This window comes from Argentina anserina, chromosome 2 (genome assembly GCF_933775445.1).
Source record: "Argentina anserina chromosome 2, drPotAnse1.1, whole genome shotgun sequence".
Taxonomy (NCBI): Eukaryota; Viridiplantae; Streptophyta; class Magnoliopsida; order Rosales; family Rosaceae; genus Argentina; species Argentina anserina.
In genome coordinates this window covers 25490806-25511487 of record NC_065873.1, presented here as the reverse complement: position 1 = coordinate 25511487, position 20682 = coordinate 25490806, and the positions used below count along the sequence as shown (strand labels likewise).

Genomic DNA, 20682 nt, shown 5'->3' with positions numbered 1-20682 from the left:
AAATTGAAAGAGGATTGGCGGTTTAGTCATACACTCATAGTCGCATCCTTAATTAATGTTCTTTATTTAGAGATTCTTGTTTTAAATCTCGAGATTTAAGTCATTGAAATAATTTGATTTACATATTACACCCAAATAGAGTGATGAATCAGTGATAATGAGTTGCAAAACATCACATAAAGGGGAAAGGAGCATTCTTGAGCAACAATGTTGAGATTGTGATGGTCAAAACTCAAATCTACCATAAAATTTGATTCTTGTGAACTTTTGGAAGCCAATCTGCATATTTCACTTTAAGTGACGAAAACCCATGTCAATTATCCATACACTGATGACCAATCCATTGAACCATGAACGCCTTGAACGCCTTGCTTTCTTTGCTGGTGTGTGTATCGAAGCGTTGCGTTTAATGACTTAATCTATACCTCTTTTTAGTTTAATATATACCTAGCTGGGCACAATAAACGCTTGAAGCTAGAATACCACATGGGAAAACTCTCATTTCATAATGTATGAATCTTTTTATCATTAGAATATGAATCAAAAGTACAACTTGAGGAAGCCATTTATATTTCATGTACAGCCAGAGGGTTATATACTAGTACTTAGGCACATTGCCTGAGACATTGTTATTGGGGAGGACCAGAATCACCCCCACAAAACGCATCTGGCTCGAATGATCTTGCAGAATCATCGTTGTAAACTCCACGTATAACCCGATTCTCAGCTTCTTGAATTTGGCCTCCATCGATGTACAGGAGGACAACAACACATACAAGTATTGATGCTGCAAGGGTCACCAGCGTTACCTTCAATCTGCTCAGTACCGGCTTCACCTGTTCAACCAAATTCAAATAAGAAACAATCGATCCCTGTGATGATCCAAACAAAATCCATACATAACAAGCAGCTATTTGTGAAATAACACTATTTCATTTTTCATCATTTTCTCAATTGAAGGCGACTCTAAGTATGGGGCTCATTTGTATTGCAAGAAATGCGAATTATGCAACTGTTGGGTATGAAATTATCTGTCACTCACAGAAAATGAACCAAGAAGCCGATCGCGCGCCAAAACCTCAGCAGTCTTGACCCATATCTGCTAACAAATCTATAATCAGGCCTTCTCGAAAGAAATTTTAATTCTAAAAAAATATAACAAGCTTTCCCAAGCCAAAGAGGAAAGCTAAACTCGTGACGTCTACGCACCTGACCGTCATACCACCCAGTCTCTTCGTCTGTAATTCAATAAGCAAATCAATTATATAATTCATGATCGCATAATCGAAATTAACAGGAGCAAAGTAATTAAAGGATTACATTCAACAGTGGCACTAAGCAGGCGGTTGCCGACGTAAGCCCAACCGAGGTACATCCTGACGACGGCGAGAGTGACGACCAAAAAGCCACTGGAAACAGCGTAGAGAGACTGCTTGAGGGGCTCCGACTGGGCGCCGAAGACGCCGAAGGAGGCGACGGGGAGGCCCACAAACAGAGAGAAGGAGGCGCCGGTGGCGATCAGGCGAGAGCAGTACTCCACGAGGTCGCCGGAGGCCCACGAGAAGGGGAAGGACGTGGACAGGTTCTGGTACTCGTTTATGGGCTGCTGCTCCACTGGAACAGGGCACTCTGTCTCTGCTGGCCCACCGTTACGGAATGAAGACGATAAGGGTGCTTTAAGTATTCTGCTTCGGTAGCGGCGGCGGCGGCGGAGTAGAGGGGTTGGTGTCGGAGGAATTGGGGAGAGGAAAGTTGGGGTTGTGTGTAGAAGTGTAGTGGCCATGTTGGCCTCATTCTCCACTTGTTCTCTATCTTTATCCAATTTTCAGATATTTTTAGCAACTTGTTCTGATAATAAAACGCCGGACGAGTCCCTAACAATCGGTGATTTCTCATATTTAAAAATTATCACATTGTATCTAAAGTTTATATTTCAAGTTAATTTTAGTTCCTCTGTCAATTAACATAATTAGTGACTTTATTTTCCACCAATTTTTAAAGATATTTTCATCATTTTATTTCTCACGGATATCACTTAGTTTATATGCATTTTCTACTATTCAAACCAATTGTTATATATATATATATATACTGTTTTTTACTTTTAAAACATTTAAATGTCTATGATAGAGTTTTAAAGCATATTATTATAACAATATGGTCGTTAGTTGATGGACATATACAATATGAAGTATGTTGGCATAGGCTTATGCCCGCCATAATCAGCACAACTACCAGCGCATTAAAGCTAACGTATAGCACAATCCTACAACACTAACAGCAAGTCAGCCGCGCTAACTACACAACGGGCCTCCCCACGGCCCAAACCGACTACGGACGTGCCCTCACGCGCATCTCAAAGAAGGCTCCAGAGAGCACCTTAATCGGACGTCGTCCCACATCGAATGGCAAGTAAACGATCCACTTCAACTCAACAATAAAAGGTCAAACTCTTGACCTTACAAGGTAAGTACACTGAACTTCCTACCATCACTCTGCACAAATTATCATTACCCTGACTTGAGCGTCGGAGAGTCGAAGACCACGCCGCCGTGGTCTCTGCTCTAACGACGTGTGTTGCCTGTGACAGAGAAGTGACCAGGAGTACGGCGTACTACGTACGCGGGAAGCACGGCGTACTGAATCAAGTATAATCACAGCATCAACATTGGCGCCGTCTGTGGGAAACCGCAACAAAAAGTCAAACAAAAAAAAAACATCCCATGCAACACCTAGCCAAACAACTACACTTCGACATGAGCACTACGAATCCGTCCCCCTCTACTCCGGCAGGTGGTCACATCGGAGACGTCACAGACCTTAGCCTCAACCACCCTCTACCCTCCGCCAACGACCCTTTCATCCTCACACCCACACCCGGAACAGTCGTTAGTACCAATGCGACTACAGATCCGGCAACCGCCGCAAGAATGGAAAGCATGGCTCGCGACCTAGCCGAGTGCCAGCAGCGCGAGGTACTGGAACGTGAGAAAGCAGCAGCTCTCCAGAGCGAACTTGACAGGATACGGACACAGCTTGAACGGGCTGAGCGCAGTCATTTACATGAGGAGTCAAATCGCGAGGGCAGCGCGCAAACAAGAGGACGAGAACAAGTTCGCTTAAGTATCAGCTTGACCCCCTCCGAACTCGCCAAGAAACGGCCACCATCACCACGGCGTATCCATAACCGTGAGGAAGGAAGCACAAGCGTCACCTCTCGCTCCAGACCCCCCACAGCTGCTCACAACAGCGAGTCTGCCACGCTAGCCCTGATCTTGCAGCGGCTAACAGCGATAGAACAACGGGATGCCAATCCACGGTGCCAACCAGTGTTCGCCGCCAGGCCAGGCCCATTCACTACGAGGATAATGAACACCGTGCGTCCTTCTCAATCCAAGAGCCCAAAAATCACGCCGTACACAGGTGAAGGCGATCCATTCCGGCACATTGATAACTTCAAAAAAGTCACTGCCAGTAGAGAATTCGACGACGCCACCTTATGCCACCTATTCAGCGAAACCTTAGATGGGGACGCCATGAATTGGTTCTTTGAACAACCAGCGAACTCCATGGATTCCTTCGCGCAGTTAACCACAGCATTTCTGAATCGGTTTATACTCATGGCCGGGGCCGCCCACACAACTGATGGCCTATTTCAAGTAAAACAAGAGAGCAGGGAAACATTGGGCACCTTCGTCATGCGATGGCAGACGGCAGCATCCAGATGCCGGAACCTGAACAAAACGCTCGCCCTGGCTGCTTTTAAGGAAGGACTACGGTCAGAGAACTTCTTGTTCCACATTAATGTGGACCCTCGAATGCGCGGCGCCACATACGATGACATCATGACTGAAGCAGTACGATACGCTCAGGCAGAATACGTCACATACGGAGAGAAGCGAACCCCAGTACCATCAGACAAAACTACTACGCCGCAGACATCTGTACACACAGTCCCCCTCCAGCGCGAGCTCTTCCCAAACACAGCAGACCATAGCAAAGGCAGGAAGAGAGAGTGGCATCAAGCCAATCACCGTGATGCGCGTAACAACGATCGGCACAGGGGCCGGGACAGGAACAGAAGACTTGACCAGGAACGTCGCGACAACAGAGACCCCCGCCAAGTTAACGCGATGGGACGCCGTAGTGACCACACACTGCCTAGGGAAGAGACCCTGGAGGACTTTTTTCACGCACATCAGGACACGTTGAGGAAACCAGCAAGACCGCTACGCCCCCAAACCGAAGCGGAAACTGGTAAATGGTGCAGATTCCACGAAAATGGAAGTCATAACACGAACGATTGCCGCACCCTCCGCATATTAAGAACCAATGGCGACACGGGAATTCGCCCGGCGCAACAGAGGGTACAACAGAATGTGGTTGCCGCAGTCGAGACCCTACGCCGCATCAACGTTATAGAGGGAGGAGCCCCGAAGACCAACTTGTCCAACCGAGCAAAAAAGCGCCTCGACCGCAATAATCACCCAAGACAGGTGTATGCCATCACAGGAGGAAACGTTAAACGACAGAGAAGGATGGAAACCGATCACCTTCACTGAGGACGAGGAAATTGGCATCTCCTTACCCAATGACGACGCTTTCCTCATAGACGCAATCCTGGGCGGACAATGGGATGTAGGGAAGATGATGATCGACACGGGATCTGCAGTCAACGTCCTATTTAAGGGCTGCTACGAAAAAATGGAGCGTAGCGGCAAGAAATTGGTACAAGACCACGAACCGCTAGTCAGCTTCTCTGGTGACATAACCCAACCCCTAGGTTCGGATTATATGACGGTGTGTATTGGGACTGCACCATGCACAGTTTGCGTCGAAGCTGAATTCATCATAGTCGATGCCTACAGCTCATACAACGGGATCATCGGCCGACCTACACTTAACCGGATGAGAACCTTTATCGCAGGACACATGATGATCATAAAATTCCCAACTCCGCACGGAACAGGACAGGTCCGGGGTTCACAGTCCGTGGCAAAAGATTGCCAGACACGTGCAATTCGACAAACGCGCAACCGACACGAAATCCTGGCAGTACACGCCACAGTAAACTTAACTGACAAAGTTGTCGACGCACGAGATGACGAAACGTCGAAGGGAAAGAGCAAGCAGAAGGCTACGCCATACGAGACAAAAATCCCGGCAAACCCCGAATCCTCATTGAAAAGCATTACGCCATTCGCAAGTCATCCGGAGCGCAGGATCAAAATCGGGGCAACTCTCAATCCCACTGTTGAGAGAGATTTAACAAGTTTCTTGGGCGACAACATGGAAGTCTTCGCATGGTCTTATGAAGACATGCCTGGCATCTCGCCCAACATCATCATGCATGAATTGCACATCAAACCTTCCGCACACCCAATTAAGCAAAAGCGCCGAAGCTTCGACGACGAAAAAAGCACGGCAATACGCCAGGAAGTTGACAAATTAAGAGGCATGAAGTTCGTCCGGGAAGTACAGTACCCTGAGTGGATCTCAAACTGTGTTATGGTACGCAAAGCCAACGGTAAATGGCGTATGTGTGTGGATTACAAGAACGTAAACAAAGCATGCCCAAAAGACAGTTTCCCCCTACCCAGAATTGACCAGCTCATCGATGCCACGGCAGGTCACGAGTTGCTCAGTATGATGGACGCCTACTCCGGGTACAATCAGATACGCATGAACCCGGCGGATCAAGAAGCTACGACCTTCGTCACTGATAGGGGCATGTACTGCTACAACGTAATGCCCTTCGGATTAAAAAATGCGGGTGCTACGTATGTGCGGTGCGTCACACAAATGTTTGACCAACACATCGGTCGGGAAATCGAGGTGTACGTCGATGACATGCTGGCCAAAAGCATAAAAGCAGAAGACCATGTAACCAACCTCCGAACCATCTTCAATGTGCTCAAAAAGTACAAGATGAGATTAAACCCGGAGAAATGTTTTTTCGGCGTAACAACAAGCAAGTTCCTGGGCTACATCGTCAGTCAACGCGGCATAGAGGCGAATCCCGAAAAGATACAGGCCATCCTAGATATGGCGCAGCCAACACTCAAGAAGGATGTAGAAGCCCTCCAAGGCAGGCTCGTGGCATTATCTAGATTCATATCAAGACTGACTGACAAGTGTGAGCCGTTCTTCAGATTGTTGAGACGTTCTAAGAGTAAACTGATCGAATGGACACCAGACTGCCAAGTGGCCTTTCAGGGATTAAAAGATTACATCGCCGCAGTACCATTACTGTCAACCCCGCAGCCGGGTGAACCCCTGTACCTTTACCTCGCAGTATCCACAACTGCGGTCAGCAGTGCCTTAGTTCGCCGTGATGGAACTAAAGAGCTACCAGTTTTTTACGCAGGACGAGCTATGAACGGCCCAGAGACAAGATACCCAACATTGGAGCAATTAGCCCTCGCGCTCATCGTAGCAGCCAGACGACTGCGCCACTATTTCCAAGCCCACAGCATCCACGTACTCACAAATCAACCTCTCAAACAAGTACTACAGAATCCAGAACACTCCGGGCGACTCAGCAAATGGGCTATCGAGCTGACAGAATTCGACATCGAATACAGGCCACGACCCGCCATAAAAGGACAGGCTGTAGCCGATTTCATAGCAGAAATGATTCCCCGAGATACGGCGGAAGTGGAACCAGATAATGTCATCAACCCCGTCAGTATTTCACCATGGAATTTGCACGTAGATGGCTCTAGCTGCGCAAAATCTAGCGGAGCGGGGATCATCTTGAGCGGACCGGGGGGACTCGAACTCGAGTATGCTTTAAAATTCAACTTTGCTGCCTCCAACAATGTAGCGGAGTACGAAGCACTGATTGCAGGACTACAATTAGCCCTAAGCACGGGCGCCACTAGCATTAATGTGTTCAGTGATTCTCAGCTCGTAGTCAATCAAATCACCGGGTCCTTCACTGCTAAGGATGAGCAACTAGCAGCCTACCTGGCGTATGCCACAACATTATTAAAGCGGTTCGAATTCTACCACATCAATCAAATACCGAGGGCCAACAACGCAAGAGCGGACTCCTTAGCACGACTCGCCACGGCGCAACCCCACCAATGCCACAAGGATACCAGGGTCGAAATTCTCCACCATCCCTCCATTCACCAGACCTTGCAACAGATATGCCAGATAGAGCGCGACCAAGCCTCATGGATGGATGAGATAGTAGCATTCAAGTGCAACGGCAAACTACCAGAGGACGAGACCATGGCAAAACAACTAAGGAGACGGGCGGTAAGATATTACCTGCGGAACAACACACTCTATCGCCAAGGTCTGCTGAATGCTGACCTCAAGTGCGTCACAACCAAAGAAGGCAAGCAGATCTTGAACGAAATCCACAGCGGTGATTGTGGCAACCATTACGGCAGCCGCGCATTGGCCGCAAAAACACTCCGCACAGGATATTATTGGCCCACATTAGCCTCCGATGCACAGGAGCTCGCCAGGTCTTGCCACAAATGTCAAATCCATGGACCCATACCACGCCTACCCTCCGAACCACTATCCTACATAGTCAGCCCGTGGATCAACTGCCTTTGGGGAATGGATCTGATTGGCCCATTACCCGTCGGGAAATGTCAATTCAAATGGGTCATTGTATGTATCGATTATCATTCCAAATGGATTGAAGCTGCGCCCCTGACGGCCATAACAACCGAGAAGGTTCAAAACTTCCTGCAACGCAACATCTTCTACCGCCACGGTACGCCGGAGTCTATCATCACAGATAACGGCACGCAGTTCAACAACGAGTACCTCATCACCTGGTGCAAGGCAAGAGGAACTAAGCTCAAATTCGCATCCGTAGCACATCCAAAAACCAATGGGCAAGTAGAAGCCGCCAACAAATTGATTAAAAGCCTTCTTCGGAAAAAGCTGGGTGAAGCTAAAGGACTTTGGCCAGAAAAACTTGACGAGGTAGTATGGGCAATCCGTACCACACCAACAGAAGCCACAGGCGAAACTCCTTTTTGCTTAATGTATGGCACGGAAGCAGTTCTACCCATCGAAGTAATTCAGCCAACACAACGGGTTTCACTATTTGACCCCGAAACCAATTCGGACAGTATACACCTTGATAAAGATCTCTTGGAAGAGAAACGCATCACAGCGCATCGCCATAACATCCAGAACAAACAGCGCGTGGCACGCTTCTATAACTCGAGGGTCAAAAGCAGGACACTACAAGTAGGCGACTGGGTTCTAAAGAGGATCCAAACAAAGGTCACTGGACTACGCCCGAAATGGGATGGACCATATAAAGTCGTCCAAATCATAGCCCCAAACACGTACTGCCTAGAAGACAAGTACGGAGAAAAATTAGCCCATCCTTGGAACATGGAACAACTCAAGTACTATTACAAGTAAGAGTCCATCCGTAGCACAAGGACCAACTGTTTGAGTGCTTTTGGCGCGCTGCTTTAGCTATCTTTGTACAAAATGGCTACGGCCAGGCTATCAATGAAATGAGGAATTTTTCAAACCATTGATCCTTACTACGCTAGCGTACTATGGCAATTAAATTCCTTCGACAGACAATTTCATTGTGCGCACAACGAAGATAGAATTAAGCATACAGCCAAAAGCACAAAACAACAATCACAATATTACTACGGCAATAATATAAAAAAAAAACACGGCTCAAAAGAACTTCTATTCATCAAAAGATAGCAAGTTCGGCACAAAGGCCGTTACAAAAATTACAGAAACATAAAGACTACAGCGACAGGGGACGCATTACAACGATCTTATCACCCTATCCTACTCCTCCCCCGCAACTTAGTACGCCAGCATTGCTCAGACCGCATCGTCGGTACTCGCAGCTTCTAGCCCCGCCGCTTCCCCCGATTCGCCTTGCGGCGGTTGTGCATCCTGATGCTCTGAGAAGGAGGAGTAGGAGAGGGAGTCTCCGGATTAGAATCAGACCTGTCATTATCACAAGAAAAACCAGACGAAGAAGAGTTAGAAATTTCCTTACCACCTTCAGCCTCCGCAGTAGAAGTAGGCTGCGAAAAGGGCGGAGTCACTTCATGTGGCATGGGCGGCGGTTCCAAACCCTTCTCCGACAGACGGACCTCGTAGTCCGCAGGATCCAGCATCTCCAGCTCCTGGAACTGCGCTATCATGTCACCCACAGCCGTGACATAGTACCCTTCCAAGTACTTAGTCATCTCCATAGATGATTTGAAGGCAGTCACGGCGCTAGACGCAGCCTCCTCTGCTACGCGGGCCTTCTCAGCTTCTGCCTCCTCGCTCATCCTCCTAACAAGCTCCTCTGCATCCGCAAGGGCAGACTGCGCCGCATCCCTCTCCGCCGCCGTTTCTCGGGCAAGTGACTCCGCTACCTCTCGACGGGCAACCTCCTGCCGAAGGTCCTCCTGGAGGTTCGCCGCATTTTCCAACTTGGCCCTAGCATTGGCCAAGTCATTTTCCAGCAGCAACACCCTTGTCTCACGGGTGCTGTCTCGTTCAACCACTTCGGCGAGGTGGCGCTGTGCCTCCAGAGCATCCCGCTCCGCATCAAGCAAATTAAAAACCATCTTCGCTGCCCTCGTGGCAGCAAGACCGAGGGGACTCCGCAGGTCCAGACCAGATCCTTCAGGTCGCCTCAAACCCCCGAGCCCGGCGCGCTGGCTTAACAACACCAGCTTCTCCAGTTCCGGAGCTCCTAGCTGACTCAGAGGACTGCGGTCCAAGGCGGACAGATCCTCGAAAACCCGAGACTCCGTGAAGGTGAGTGGCGCCAGCTGCGTAGTCCTCTGTCTTTTAGGAGGCGGAGCCTCCACTGCCGCATCCTCCACATCCTCGGGGGCAGCAGATGACTTTGCTCTTTTCGAAGACGCGCTCGCCTTCTGCGGCTTCTTCTTCCTACCAGTCTCAAGCGACACCGCCGGATCAGCCAGATGCGGATCGGCATCGATACGGCCAACTCCTTCCGCATCACTGCGGCGTGGTAATCCCTGCTCATTCGGCAGGTTCGCGTGCAGGGGAATGGACAGGTCCACAACCGCGGACGAATCCTCGACTCGCTGCGCTGCGACGTTTACTTTCTTTGTAGAGGCTGCCGCCTTCTTAGACATGACGCGTCGCAACATCGTGATAGCTAGCCCTTCAGTATCCGGCGTAACGTCAGGATCTTCCTGCTGCAGAAACCGGGCGTAGCAGACGCGCTCTGACTTTTCGAAATTCCTGTTCACCGAGAGTGTAGTAGCTGCACATATAACAACAGATTAATACGCCACAAAAAAAAAAAAAAAAAAAAAAAAAAAAAAACAGAGCACTTCTACTTACGATGACGGCGGAGTAATCCTTGCTCGAACAGGAGGTACGGGTTCGTCAATACCTTTAAATCGTGAACCAAGTCTTCACCTTGACACCTCCAAAGATAAGTTACACGATTCACCCGTTCAACCTCTCGCTCGGACAAAACCAATCTCCTTCCAGCTACATAAACAAAAACAGAGCGAAGGTGGCATCAGCAAACAATCATTCTGTAGTAACAAAAGTTAGTAAAGCATTGAAACCTACAGTTAATAGCCCGGAACCGCGAGGGAATACGTTTTCTTGGGATGTACTCCACCCCGTTAATGCGCCCATACTCCCACCCGTCCTCCACCACGAAGCTGTTTTTTCTCCAGTTCGCCTCCGAGGTGGGCCAGTTCTCTAAAACCTGGTACTCACTGCGCTCATCCCGCCTCACAAACCGCGCGGTCCCCCCATTACCATTACGCTGGTTGTAATCCACTTTGAAGAAATGGAGAACCTCCGCCGCAGTAGGAGCCGAACACCCCGACAGGTAGAATAATGAACAGAGACCGAGAAGAACCCGCCACATGTTATAACTCACCTGGCCAAAGGCCAAGCCGAACTCCGCCACAAGACATTGCAGACGAGGGTCTAACGGCAACTCCACCCCAAGTCGTAATACGGAGGGGCTCACCAACGCATGCCCGTTTGGCAACATTGAACCAAATTCATCACGCCGAATCGCACGGGCGAGGATAGTCCCAGGTAACTTAAATTCCTCGACATAACCACTCACTGCGGCAGAGTCGGCTCCATATGCCTCCTCCACTTCCGACCTCTGCACACCACCATCTAACCAGCGCCTTACAGGCGCTGGGCTCAGCGTTGGGCCTGAAGTGCTAGTCCCCGAAGCACTTATAATCCGCTCAGATACTCCTTCACTTTCTCCAGTCTCTTCACGTTGCGACTCCATGGTGCTTGACGACTCACTCGTATCCCAGTTCGCTAACACCCTAGCAAAGACAGTAGAACGATCTTCGCGATGCAAATCGTTTCCACCACTACGCCGCACCAAGTCCAAGTAGTTGGTCTCTAATTCACTTGTCCACGACCAAGCGGATGACGACGCGGACCAACTTCCTTCTGCAGACGCGGAATCGCTATCAGTTAGTATAATTATCCTAGACATTACGCCGCAGCAAGCAACACCGAAGTCAAAGGCGAACAACCTAAAACTAGAAGTCAAAAAGTAAAGTCAGATCTATCCTACGAACCTCGCAAGAACAAGTTTGAAGAATATGAAGAACACGAAGAACACGAAGAACATGAAAAACACCAAGCCCAGTTAACGGCGAAAACCCATCCGCACCGCCCATATAAACACCCCACCTTGCCGGAAAATAATCATCTAAAGATCAAAGGGACCCAAAACCCACATATCTGCCGGAAAGACCCAAAACCCAAGGCCACCGATTTACCCTACGAACACAAATCTACCAACAAACAACAAGCCACAAACCGAATAAAGAAGGATCCGACCAGAAAACATACCTCAAAAAGCCGATTCACGCCAAAATCCCGATGAGTTTACGCTTGGAAGGAAAGGAAACAGACAAGAGCAAAAGAGAGGGAATGAGAGAATTTGGATTTCGAAAACTTGGGTCTGTCGATAATGACAGCCATTCTGTCCCTTTCACCCTTTTGTAGTAAACTCCACCTCACATCCTGCCCGTTGATCCTTCAGCAGCGATCCTTAACCGTCAGATTCAGGAAACCGTTACTCGCATCCTAGTCGTCGACCCAAGAGGCATCGCTCCAGATCTCGCCACGTGGCCTGAGTTACCGAGGCAACGTTTCGGTTACACACGCCTTAATTACACGCAATAACTGTCTTCTCGGATAACGTCACCCCACGAATTCAAAACGTTCACGAAACATCCACCCAATGCATGTATGACACGTGCCCCCCACAGCAAGAATGGCGCTGATCCCAACCTACACACACCACGCTCAAAGACAGCGATAAGACGTCCCACGCGTAAGAACTTACTACGCTATGACGGACGCACTACGCTCAAAGACAGCGATAAGACGTCCCACGCGTAAGAACTTACTACGCTATGACGGACGCACTACGCTCAAAGACAGCGATAAGACGTCCCACGCGTAAGAACTTACTACGCTATGACGGACGCACTACGCTCAAAGACAGCGATAAGACGTCCCACGCGTAAGAACTTACTACGCTATGACGGACGCACTACGCTCAAAGACAGCGATAAGACGTCCCACGCGTAAGAACTTACTACGCTATGACGGACGCACTACGCTCAAAGACAGCGGTAAGACGTCCTACGCGTAAGAACTTACTACGCTATGACGGACGCACTACGCTCAAAGACAGCGGTAAGACATCCTACGCGTAAGAACTTACTACGCTATGACGGACGCACTACGCTCAAAGACAGCGATAAGACGTCCTACGCGTAAGAACTTACTACGCCATGAAAGACGCACTATGCTCAAAAGTAGCGATATAAGAAGTCCCCAACAGAGAGAAGCGATCAAACATACTAAACAAAAACTCGGCATTCCTTAACCGGGGAGTGGGGGGACTACGAGAGGGTCCGCAAGACCCATTGCTGATCATGGCAAGACGCTCAATTATTAACTCCCCAGTCAAGAAATTACCTCCCTAGACTGGGAACTTGGGGGGACTTGTTGGCATAGGCTTATGCCCGCCATAATCAGCACAACTACCAGCGCATTAAAGCTAACGTATAGCACAATCCTACAACACTAACAGCAAGTCAGCCGCGCTAACTACACAACGGGCCTCCCCACGGCCCAAACCGACTACGGACGTGCCCTCACGCGCATCTCAAAGAAGGCTCCAGAGAGCACCTTAATCGGACGTCGTCCCACATCGAATGGCAAGTAAACGATCCACTTCAACTCAACAATAAAAGGTCAAACTCTTGACCTTACAAGGTAAGTACACTGAACTTCCTACCATCACTCTGCACAAATTATCATTACCCTGACTTGAGCGTCGGAGAGTCGAAGACCACGCCGCCGTGGTCTCTGCTCTAACGACGTGTGTTGCCTGTGACAGAGAAGTGACCAGGAGTACGGCGTACTACGTACGCGGGAAGCACGGCGTACTGAATCAAGTATAATCACAGCATCAACAAAGTATATGCTAGTTTATTTTATAATTGTGAATTTTAGCTTATTTGTAATAGTTGTTATAAATGAAGGATGCTTATTAATTTTATAATTAAATGATATGAATTAATCAACTTTTTAAATAGAAATAGAAATTGGAGGAAAATGAAAAATGAAATTAGAGGGAAATGAAGTGACAAAATGCCCCTAAAAATTGGTGGGAGATGAAGCCACTAACTGTGTTAATTGACATAATGAACTAAAATTAGGGTAAAATAGAAACTTGAGGTACCAATGTAATAATTTTCAAATGTGAAATACTAAAAGTTAAAATGACAAATATTGAAATAATGTTTGTTAAATTCTCCCATAATAGAATGTCACAATTTCAAAATAGATATCGACAAAACTAATAAGTAAAATTCAACATCAAACTAAAATTAAATTGTACCGGAAACTCTTAACAACTCGACTATTTGTGGTGGCTAATACTCTATTTATCAATCAAACTAGTTTGCCACATCGAATAACTAGTCTCTTTGATATATCTTTTAACTTTAGATCGTGCTAGTATGTTTCATTACAATCGGTCTATTTATAGATCGAATCGATATGCTTCATACATTGATAAACCATTTGATGATTTCCAACAATTTAGAGTATAGGCGTGTCTAGTCTATTTGACAAATCTGTTACTTCTGAATCAAAGTAATACTTCATACATCGATTGATGATTCCCAACACCTTGAACCGGAACAATAACAGTGCACATATATACTTCTATTTTTTTTTCTCTTTTTCCGAATGTACTTGCTCTTTTGACAATAACATGCAGAGATAGGATCTCTACAGTAATACAATTAAGAATTATTAATTTCTTTCTTACTTTCTTTTAAGTTGGTTTCCTCCTACTTTTTTTTTTCAGGAAATTTCTTACAATTTGGCAGATACAGACCTTACTAACACTACCGAAGAAGACTGGTCTTCAATGGCACACCCTCCACTGCCCTTATGCAGTTTCAATTAGGAGGATATCCACTCTGTTCAATAAAGACTGATCTTCTTCTTCGCTGTGCTGAGCCCCCACTTCGACTGAGCCAACACTTCCCCAATCCAGCATTCTCTTTTACCATTGCATCGAAGAGAAAAAAACTCCTACTGCCCTGGCTCTTCGAGACAAGGAACAATTTCAATTATTTTCACAAGTAATTTTTTTTTTTTGGGTTATTGAGTCACTTGATTTGCAGAGTTTGTTCTTCCAACAAGCTGTTGAAGACGCTTGAGTCGGACCATGAGCTGCGAGAAAGAAGGCCGTAGATTTGGCTCTCTGCAAAAAAAAAATGCAAAACAGGTAATTAGACTTCACACGGTTTTTGATGTCCATGACTTATAAGTTGGCCAGAGATCCAGTCTTTCCCAACCCCATTATTTGTATATATATTTTGTATAACTTACGTATGCCAACAATCACGTATTATCTCAGCAACCATTGGGTCAACATCATCAGGAATTTCAAGACGCCTATTTTGGAATCCAACAGCTCCAACAACCTGCATTGGGTTCAATCCTTTCCATGGGATACTGCAAGTAGTCAATTCCCATAGTATCACACCAAAACTGTACACATCACACCTGCAAACAAGCAAAGCTGATTGTAATTATGAGGGTTGAAGATTATAAAATGTCCAGCTAAACCATCTTCAAGCAACTTACTTCTCATTAGCTCGTTCATTCCTTAGAACTTCTGGTGCCATCCATTCCGGCTGCACTCCCAACAGTACACAATCAGCATATAAAACAAAAATGCATCTATAACCAGAGAGACCATCAAAATGGTTATGCCTACATGTGGGGGGTTAGAATATGGATATTGTTTAATGTTCACTTTTAACAATTATTACCGTTCCAGCAGTGGACTTTGAGGAAAGATAAGTGTGGTGCTTCGTACGTGACAACCCAAAATCACAAACCTGCAGTGAAAGAAACAAGATATTTAGGAGTGAGGTGAACTATTGTGCTGTAGGTAGATATTTAATTCTATCTAGATTGAAAGAAGAAAGCATAGAAACTGAAAAAACTTGAGAATGTAAGCATTTGTTTTGACATTGACCTTCACATTCCAATTCTTATCAACAAGAAGATTTGGAGACTTCAGGTCTCGATGCACAACAGTAGGATTGCTGGTGTGGAGGTAATTCATTCCCTTGGCCTGCCATACATATAGGGGGATTTGCTTAAGAAATCATAACCAGACCAGAATAATGAAAACTAATGACAAATAGATAAACAAATGAAGGTATTTACCACATCATGAGCCATTCGCATTCGCCTCCTTTCATCAAGTTGAGAATTCGGGCGATGCAGTAATCTGTATAAACTGCCCCTGCACCAGTAGATATTTAAGCGTAAAGACAAGAGAATAGACAATTCAAGTATTGAAGGGACTCGGCAACGATTCTCATGCTCATAGTAAAAAAAAATAAGTTAGAATTATCTTACATGTCAATAGTATTTTCCTTTTAGTTTAAATAAATATATATATATATATATATATATCAAAATTAAAAAACAACCTGGGAAGAAACTCTGTCAAGATGGAGAAATGGGGTGGGCGTGTAACAGCACCCATGAAAAGGACAACATTTGGATGTCTAAGTCTTAACATGATCTCGACCTGCAGAAACAAGTAGGAAACACTGACATGAAATTGACTTCTATCTTAGATTCATATAAATCAATATGATATAGAAAATGTCAAGGTTTGCTGCTTTTATTTTAGGGCTGTTGCTTACTTCACATCTAAACTGAACCAATGCATCGCCCGAAAAATCTTGATCCAAAAATTTCTTCACAGCTACTTCCTGTAATTCAAAAGTCAACACAGAACCATAAACAAGTATCAAATAAAAGAACAATTGCCATATGCTAAAAAAAAACCGAGCCCATGTGGTAATGCCAACACCAGTTCTTGTTCAAAAAGAAAACTAGCAAGCAAACTATGAATAAAAAAGTTCGGCATTACTACCACTATAAAAATTTCTTTTCTTTGGATATTATTATTATAATTATTGCTATTACTATTACTATTATTGTTAATATTCGGAAAAAAAGAGTGTTGCAAATTTTGAGCATTTGTGTTGTGATCAAAGAGTTAACATAATATTGCCCCGTTAATGTACCTCGTGTAACCAGTAACAAGGAATAAGATTTAAAAAGAGCATTAGAAAGAATACTTACAGTGCCATTCCAATCCGCATGATAAACCTCACCGTATGAACCTATACAACAAGAAATTCATGTGAGCCCATTTCTTAGAACGATTCTGAGATTTATGCACAATTGCACGGGGGTTCTTACCAATTCCAATGCGCTCTCCAATCTGAAGATCCTCCCATAGTATTTCCCACTCAGCAACTTCTCCCAGTGGTGGGTACCTATCAACGTGACTATCCCAAGCAGCACACAGCCTGCTATTTGCAGTTTCTGTTGATTGAGCAACAGATTCTTTGCCAAATTGAGTATTAGCAGAAGTTGTTCCAGAGATCATAGATAGATCATTAATTTTCTCCTGATAAAAAGCTTCTAAATTCATCCTTGGGGGATTACCAAGAGCATGATCTGGATCAATAGCACCGATCTGAGTTCTTTCACTATTTCTGCCAGAAACCATCACAAAGCTCTCATCAACATTATCAGAGGGAATAGAATTGGTCTGCCACTGATTTCGTTGCTCTGTAACATCCACGGCAGAAGATTGGTCACTGCTTGATAATAGTTTAACCAGGTAATCATGAACCCCATCACCTACAAGCTCCCCATTTGCATTTATTTGTCCAAGCAATTTACCTTCATTTAGATATTGAGGATTCATATCTGAAAATAAGTCGGGAGGAGGTGAAGCACCACTCTCCAACAAGACAGCATGTAATTTCTGTGCAAATTCTGGATTCTTTGCGGCACTGATTACATACTTGGATACATTTTTCACTTTCCTTTTCTGTGCAGATGTAGCTTTCCCAGATGCCCCTGATGAACTTTCACATGATTTACTTTTAGGAGGAACCTCAAGGTCACTTTTCAAAATCTCAATTTGATTTTCTTCTGTGACGCTTCTTTGGTCATCCTTCGTGTGACCACCTGCATATGATGCTTCTTCTGATCTGGAGCTGCCAAATGTGGCTGCTCTTTTGAGACCGGGTGGAGCTGCCAATGTTCCAGTTCCCTCAGCTTGTAGTAAATACATATCTTTGGGAATCTCTGTGGGCATTTCTGTGGGATCTTGAAAGCTCCTTATAGCAAAAAAAGAATTTGGGAGCTGACTAGTAGGTACCTCAGCAGGAATTAGTGTTCCAGGAGCACCCATCAGATCAATGATGTATTCACTGCATAGTATGGCAAACACGTTCACACCTTGTACAGAAAATCTTAAAGCATGCAACAATCACCTTAATCTAATGGAAATGTAAATGGAATCGTACAAGCAAGGCAGAAACAAAGTGCAAGCACCTTCGATTCTAATATCCTTTAACATGATAGATAGTAAATCTTAATAGCTTCTAACTACATAGGAGATTCGGAGTTAATGTGAACAATAATGCAGAGAATACAAAGTATACCAGAAAACTACAGAATCCAAACATACTAGAAAATTTTGCATAAAAGAGATATTTAGAGTTAAACATTACCTTCCAATTCCACCATCAATTTTAATCAAGTTCACAGCTCCATCATCAGTACCAGTGTAGTAGCTTCCTTTGACCAGCATACATGGAAGATTTATCTTATCAGCTAGTACCTAAAATCAGAGGTAAGAAAATATTAACTACAGAAAAACTTCTTGCAATGGCTTAAAAATCCTTCATAAAATTCTTCTAGAGCACATGGCAATGACCATATTAGCTAATGGAACACAATGAGACTGTAATCAGATTTTGATTTGACAAAACGCAGTCAACATGCTACATAAATTGCACGGCATATAGTTAAGTTTAGAAACTGCCACAACCTTAAAGAGCAGGGCCCTGTGGCGTGAAAGTCCAACATCAATTAGTCCGAGGGGAAGAATGATAGTGTTCATCGAACTCCGTAACTCATGCCTCCTTACCTTCCACCTTCTTAGAATTTCATCCGCATCTCCAACTGGGCCACCCATTCTATCAACAACAATATCAGCAATCTTCTGAATCAAGCCACTTAAAAGTAGACCATGCTGAGAAATTCCCGACTCTAGAGATGCAGTATATGCTCGATTCTCAAGCTGCTGCAGTTCAGCATCAACCGACCGGTTAACTACTATGACATCGTAGTCGACATTATCTGAAACCGACACGGCTTTAAATTCCTCCAACAACGGCATCTTCCCTTGTCTAAACGAATCTGAGGTAATTCCATACACATCGTAAAATCCATCCACCACTTTTTCATTATAGTCGACTACATTATGGCTCTGCATCATAACACATAAATGAAATCAACAGCCCTTCTGCCACATAATTAACAAAACACTAAATAACAGGAGACATCACAAACACACTCTAAACCTTCCACGATTAATGAACCTCCTCGGTTGTACTGGTCTGCAATGCAATTATCTTCTATCCACAAGACTCATTTTCGACTTTCTAACAACATAGATGCCGAAATTAACACCATGCACACACCTAAATGTTTGAATCAGTATATTCATAGCTAAAAATAGAACCTATATCCACAATTCAGGTATGCAACTCCATTGCGACAGAATCCTAACACCATTGTTAACTAAGCCTACGAAATACAAATAAATAGTAAAGAAAGTTGATGATCAAAACCTAATCCACTCCAATTGTCAAATATGAAGTCGTGAAATGCATCAAATACACGAACCCTGAAAAATTGGATTCATCGGAGAAGAGCGTACCCAGTAGCGAAGCGAAAGCATCTGAAAAGGAGCTTGAGCGTCGGCTCGGGACGACGTGGCGGCGCAGCCGAGGCTAATCCGCTTGGCGGCGTTGATCTGAGCTGTCTCGGGGTCGTCGCGGGAATCTGGATCGGAGGCGCTAATAGCCAGGGCCAACTGTACCTGAAACTCCTCCTCCAAGAAATTGAAATCCACCCCTCCTCCTCCTCCTCCGCTGCCACCTCCATCGCCAGACGCCCGATCACTCATCGACTCCACCGCCGCAGCGATTCTCCCCATTGTCGCGGACCCCGACGAAGAAGACGCCGGAGACGACGCGGTCCGGTTGAGATTCGCTACAGGACTCGGCGCCGAGGCGGCGGCGGCGGTCTCCGGCAGGCGCTGGTGCTCGTTGAGACCACCGCCGATGTGGAGCTTTCTTAGCAGGTGCTTCATCTTCGACATCGAAGATCATCAATCTTTTAGAAAATTGAAAAAAAAAAAACTGAAAAACTTGGTGTGAATATTTTGTGTGTGATTAAACTTGAGCGCTTAAGCGGTGCCCACAAGAAACAAAGCAGATTCGCTTAACCTGCGCACCCTTCTTCGTCAAGCTACTCCCACACCACTTTAGAGAGAGAGAGAGAGAGAACAGAGGACTTGGGTTAAATTAAACTCTTCTCTCTTTCCGTTTGCCCATTCCCTCCAACCCGAACTCTGTTTCTCTCTCGGTATAAAACCACCCCCTGTGATTTAAGCCATTAAACTAATGCCCCTACAAGTCAAGGACTCTCTCCTCTCTCCCACTACCCTCTACTCTGCTGTGCTCCTCCTCACTCTCTTCCCGTGGGCTCCTGGACACTTTTGGATCGTGGACCGCTGTGGGTGATGTGATGGGGATGATCGAGTGGTTGGGGGCTAGCTTGTTGCCTAGGCGAACTAGAGGAGGCTCGATGCTTCATTTTGAATGGGTTTTTTTAGTGTGATTTATAGGGACAGGAAGATTTTGGATGGGGTTTAGTGTGTTGATGTTGTAGTTATGGTATGTGGATACGATGAGATGGCAGGGAGATTTTGAAAGTCGACAATCGGAAAGTTAGTTTGTCAATGGTAGCACGTAATTGAAGTTTTGAGCGTTTTAGTGAAGATGAGGTGTGACATGAGTAAATCAAAGAGTTGATTCGTCAAGCTTTTGATTCTTAATTATGAATGTTCTACCTAAAATTACAATGAAAAGTCATGAAAATGAAGAAGGTGTATGCGATGCGATTGTAATGCATTGAGGATTTGGTCATTCTTTAACTTTTGATTCAATGTTCAATGACAATGACCTATGAAATTTAAAGATGGACAAT

At 45.5% G+C, this 20682-nt stretch overlaps 3 protein-coding genes across 5 annotated transcripts; 1 reads left to right on the top strand and 2 right to left on the bottom strand.

The window, feature by feature from the left end:
* Nucleotides 1-501: 501 nt before the first annotated feature.
* Nucleotides 502-1798, bottom strand: LOC126783716 (uncharacterized protein ycf36). Its single transcript, XM_050509231.1, has 4 exons — nt 1321-1798; nt 1210-1238; nt 1043-1099; nt 502-836 (listed from the first exon to the last, which is right to left on the bottom strand). The coding sequence occupies exons 1-4, from the start codon at nt 1781-1783 to the stop codon at nt 630-632; spliced, it is 756 nt and encodes a 251-aa protein (XP_050365188.1). The 5' UTR covers nt 1784-1798; the 3' UTR covers nt 502-629.
* Nucleotides 1799-4704: 2906 nt separating this feature from the next.
* Nucleotides 4705-8403, top strand: LOC126784251 (uncharacterized). The gene has a single exon (XM_050509730.1). It carries the CDS (start codon nt 4705-4707, stop codon nt 8401-8403), a length of 3699 nt encoding a protein of 1232 aa, XP_050365687.1.
* Nucleotides 8404-14202: 5799 nt separating this feature from the next.
* LOC126782291 (serine/threonine-protein kinase EDR1) lies at nt 14203-20052 on the bottom strand. 3 transcript variants are annotated; one of them, XM_050507511.1, is made up of 14 exons: nt 19349-20050; nt 18455-18895; nt 18135-18244; nt 17296-17831; nt 16807-17181; nt 16687-16727; nt 16242-16310; nt 16023-16123; nt 15754-15832; nt 15560-15658; nt 15351-15419; nt 15163-15212; nt 14905-15081; nt 14203-14776 (listed from the first exon to the last, which is right to left on the bottom strand). In XM_050507511.1, exons 1-14 carry the CDS (start codon nt 19790-19792, stop codon nt 14674-14676), a joined length of 2694 nt encoding a protein of 897 aa, XP_050363468.1. In that variant the 5' UTR covers nt 19793-20050; the 3' UTR covers nt 14203-14673. The 3 variants fall into 3 exon arrangements, with proteins under 3 accessions (XP_050363468.1, XP_050363467.1, XP_050363469.1); XM_050507510.1 differs by having other exon boundaries at nt 16807-17831; XM_050507512.1 differs by lacking the exon at nt 14203-14776 and having other exon boundaries at nt 14944-15097; nt 16807-17831; nt 19349-20052.
* Nucleotides 20053-20682: the final 630 nt, after the last annotated feature.

Coding starts and splice junctions, on each gene's coding strand:
- LOC126782291 (XM_050507510.1), bottom strand. CDS start 19,792: ATGTCGAAGATGAAGCACCTGCTAAGAAAGCTCCACATCGGCGGTGGT. Junction 16,311..16,686: donor ATGCGGATTGGAATGGCACT/GTAAGTATTCTT, acceptor TTTGAATTACAG/GAAGTAGCTGTGAAGAAATT. Junction 16,124..16,241: donor TGGTTCAGTTTAGATGTGAA/GTAAGCAACAGC, acceptor TTGTTTCTGCAG/GTCGAGATCATGTTAAGACT.
- LOC126784251 (XM_050509730.1), top strand. CDS start 4,705: ATGGAGCGTAGCGGCAAGAAATTGGTACAAGACCACGAACCGCTAGTC.
- LOC126783716 (XM_050509231.1), bottom strand. CDS start 1,783: ATGGCCACTACACTTCTACACACAACCCCAACTTTCCTCTCCCCAATT. Junction 1,100..1,209: donor CTGGGTGGTATGACGGTCAG/GTGCGTAGACGT, acceptor ATTTGTTAGCAG/ATATGGGTCAAGACTGCTGA. Junction 837..1,042: donor GGCTTCTTGGTTCATTTTCT/GTGAGTGACAGA, acceptor TTGGTTGAACAG/GTGAAGCCGGTACTGAGCAG.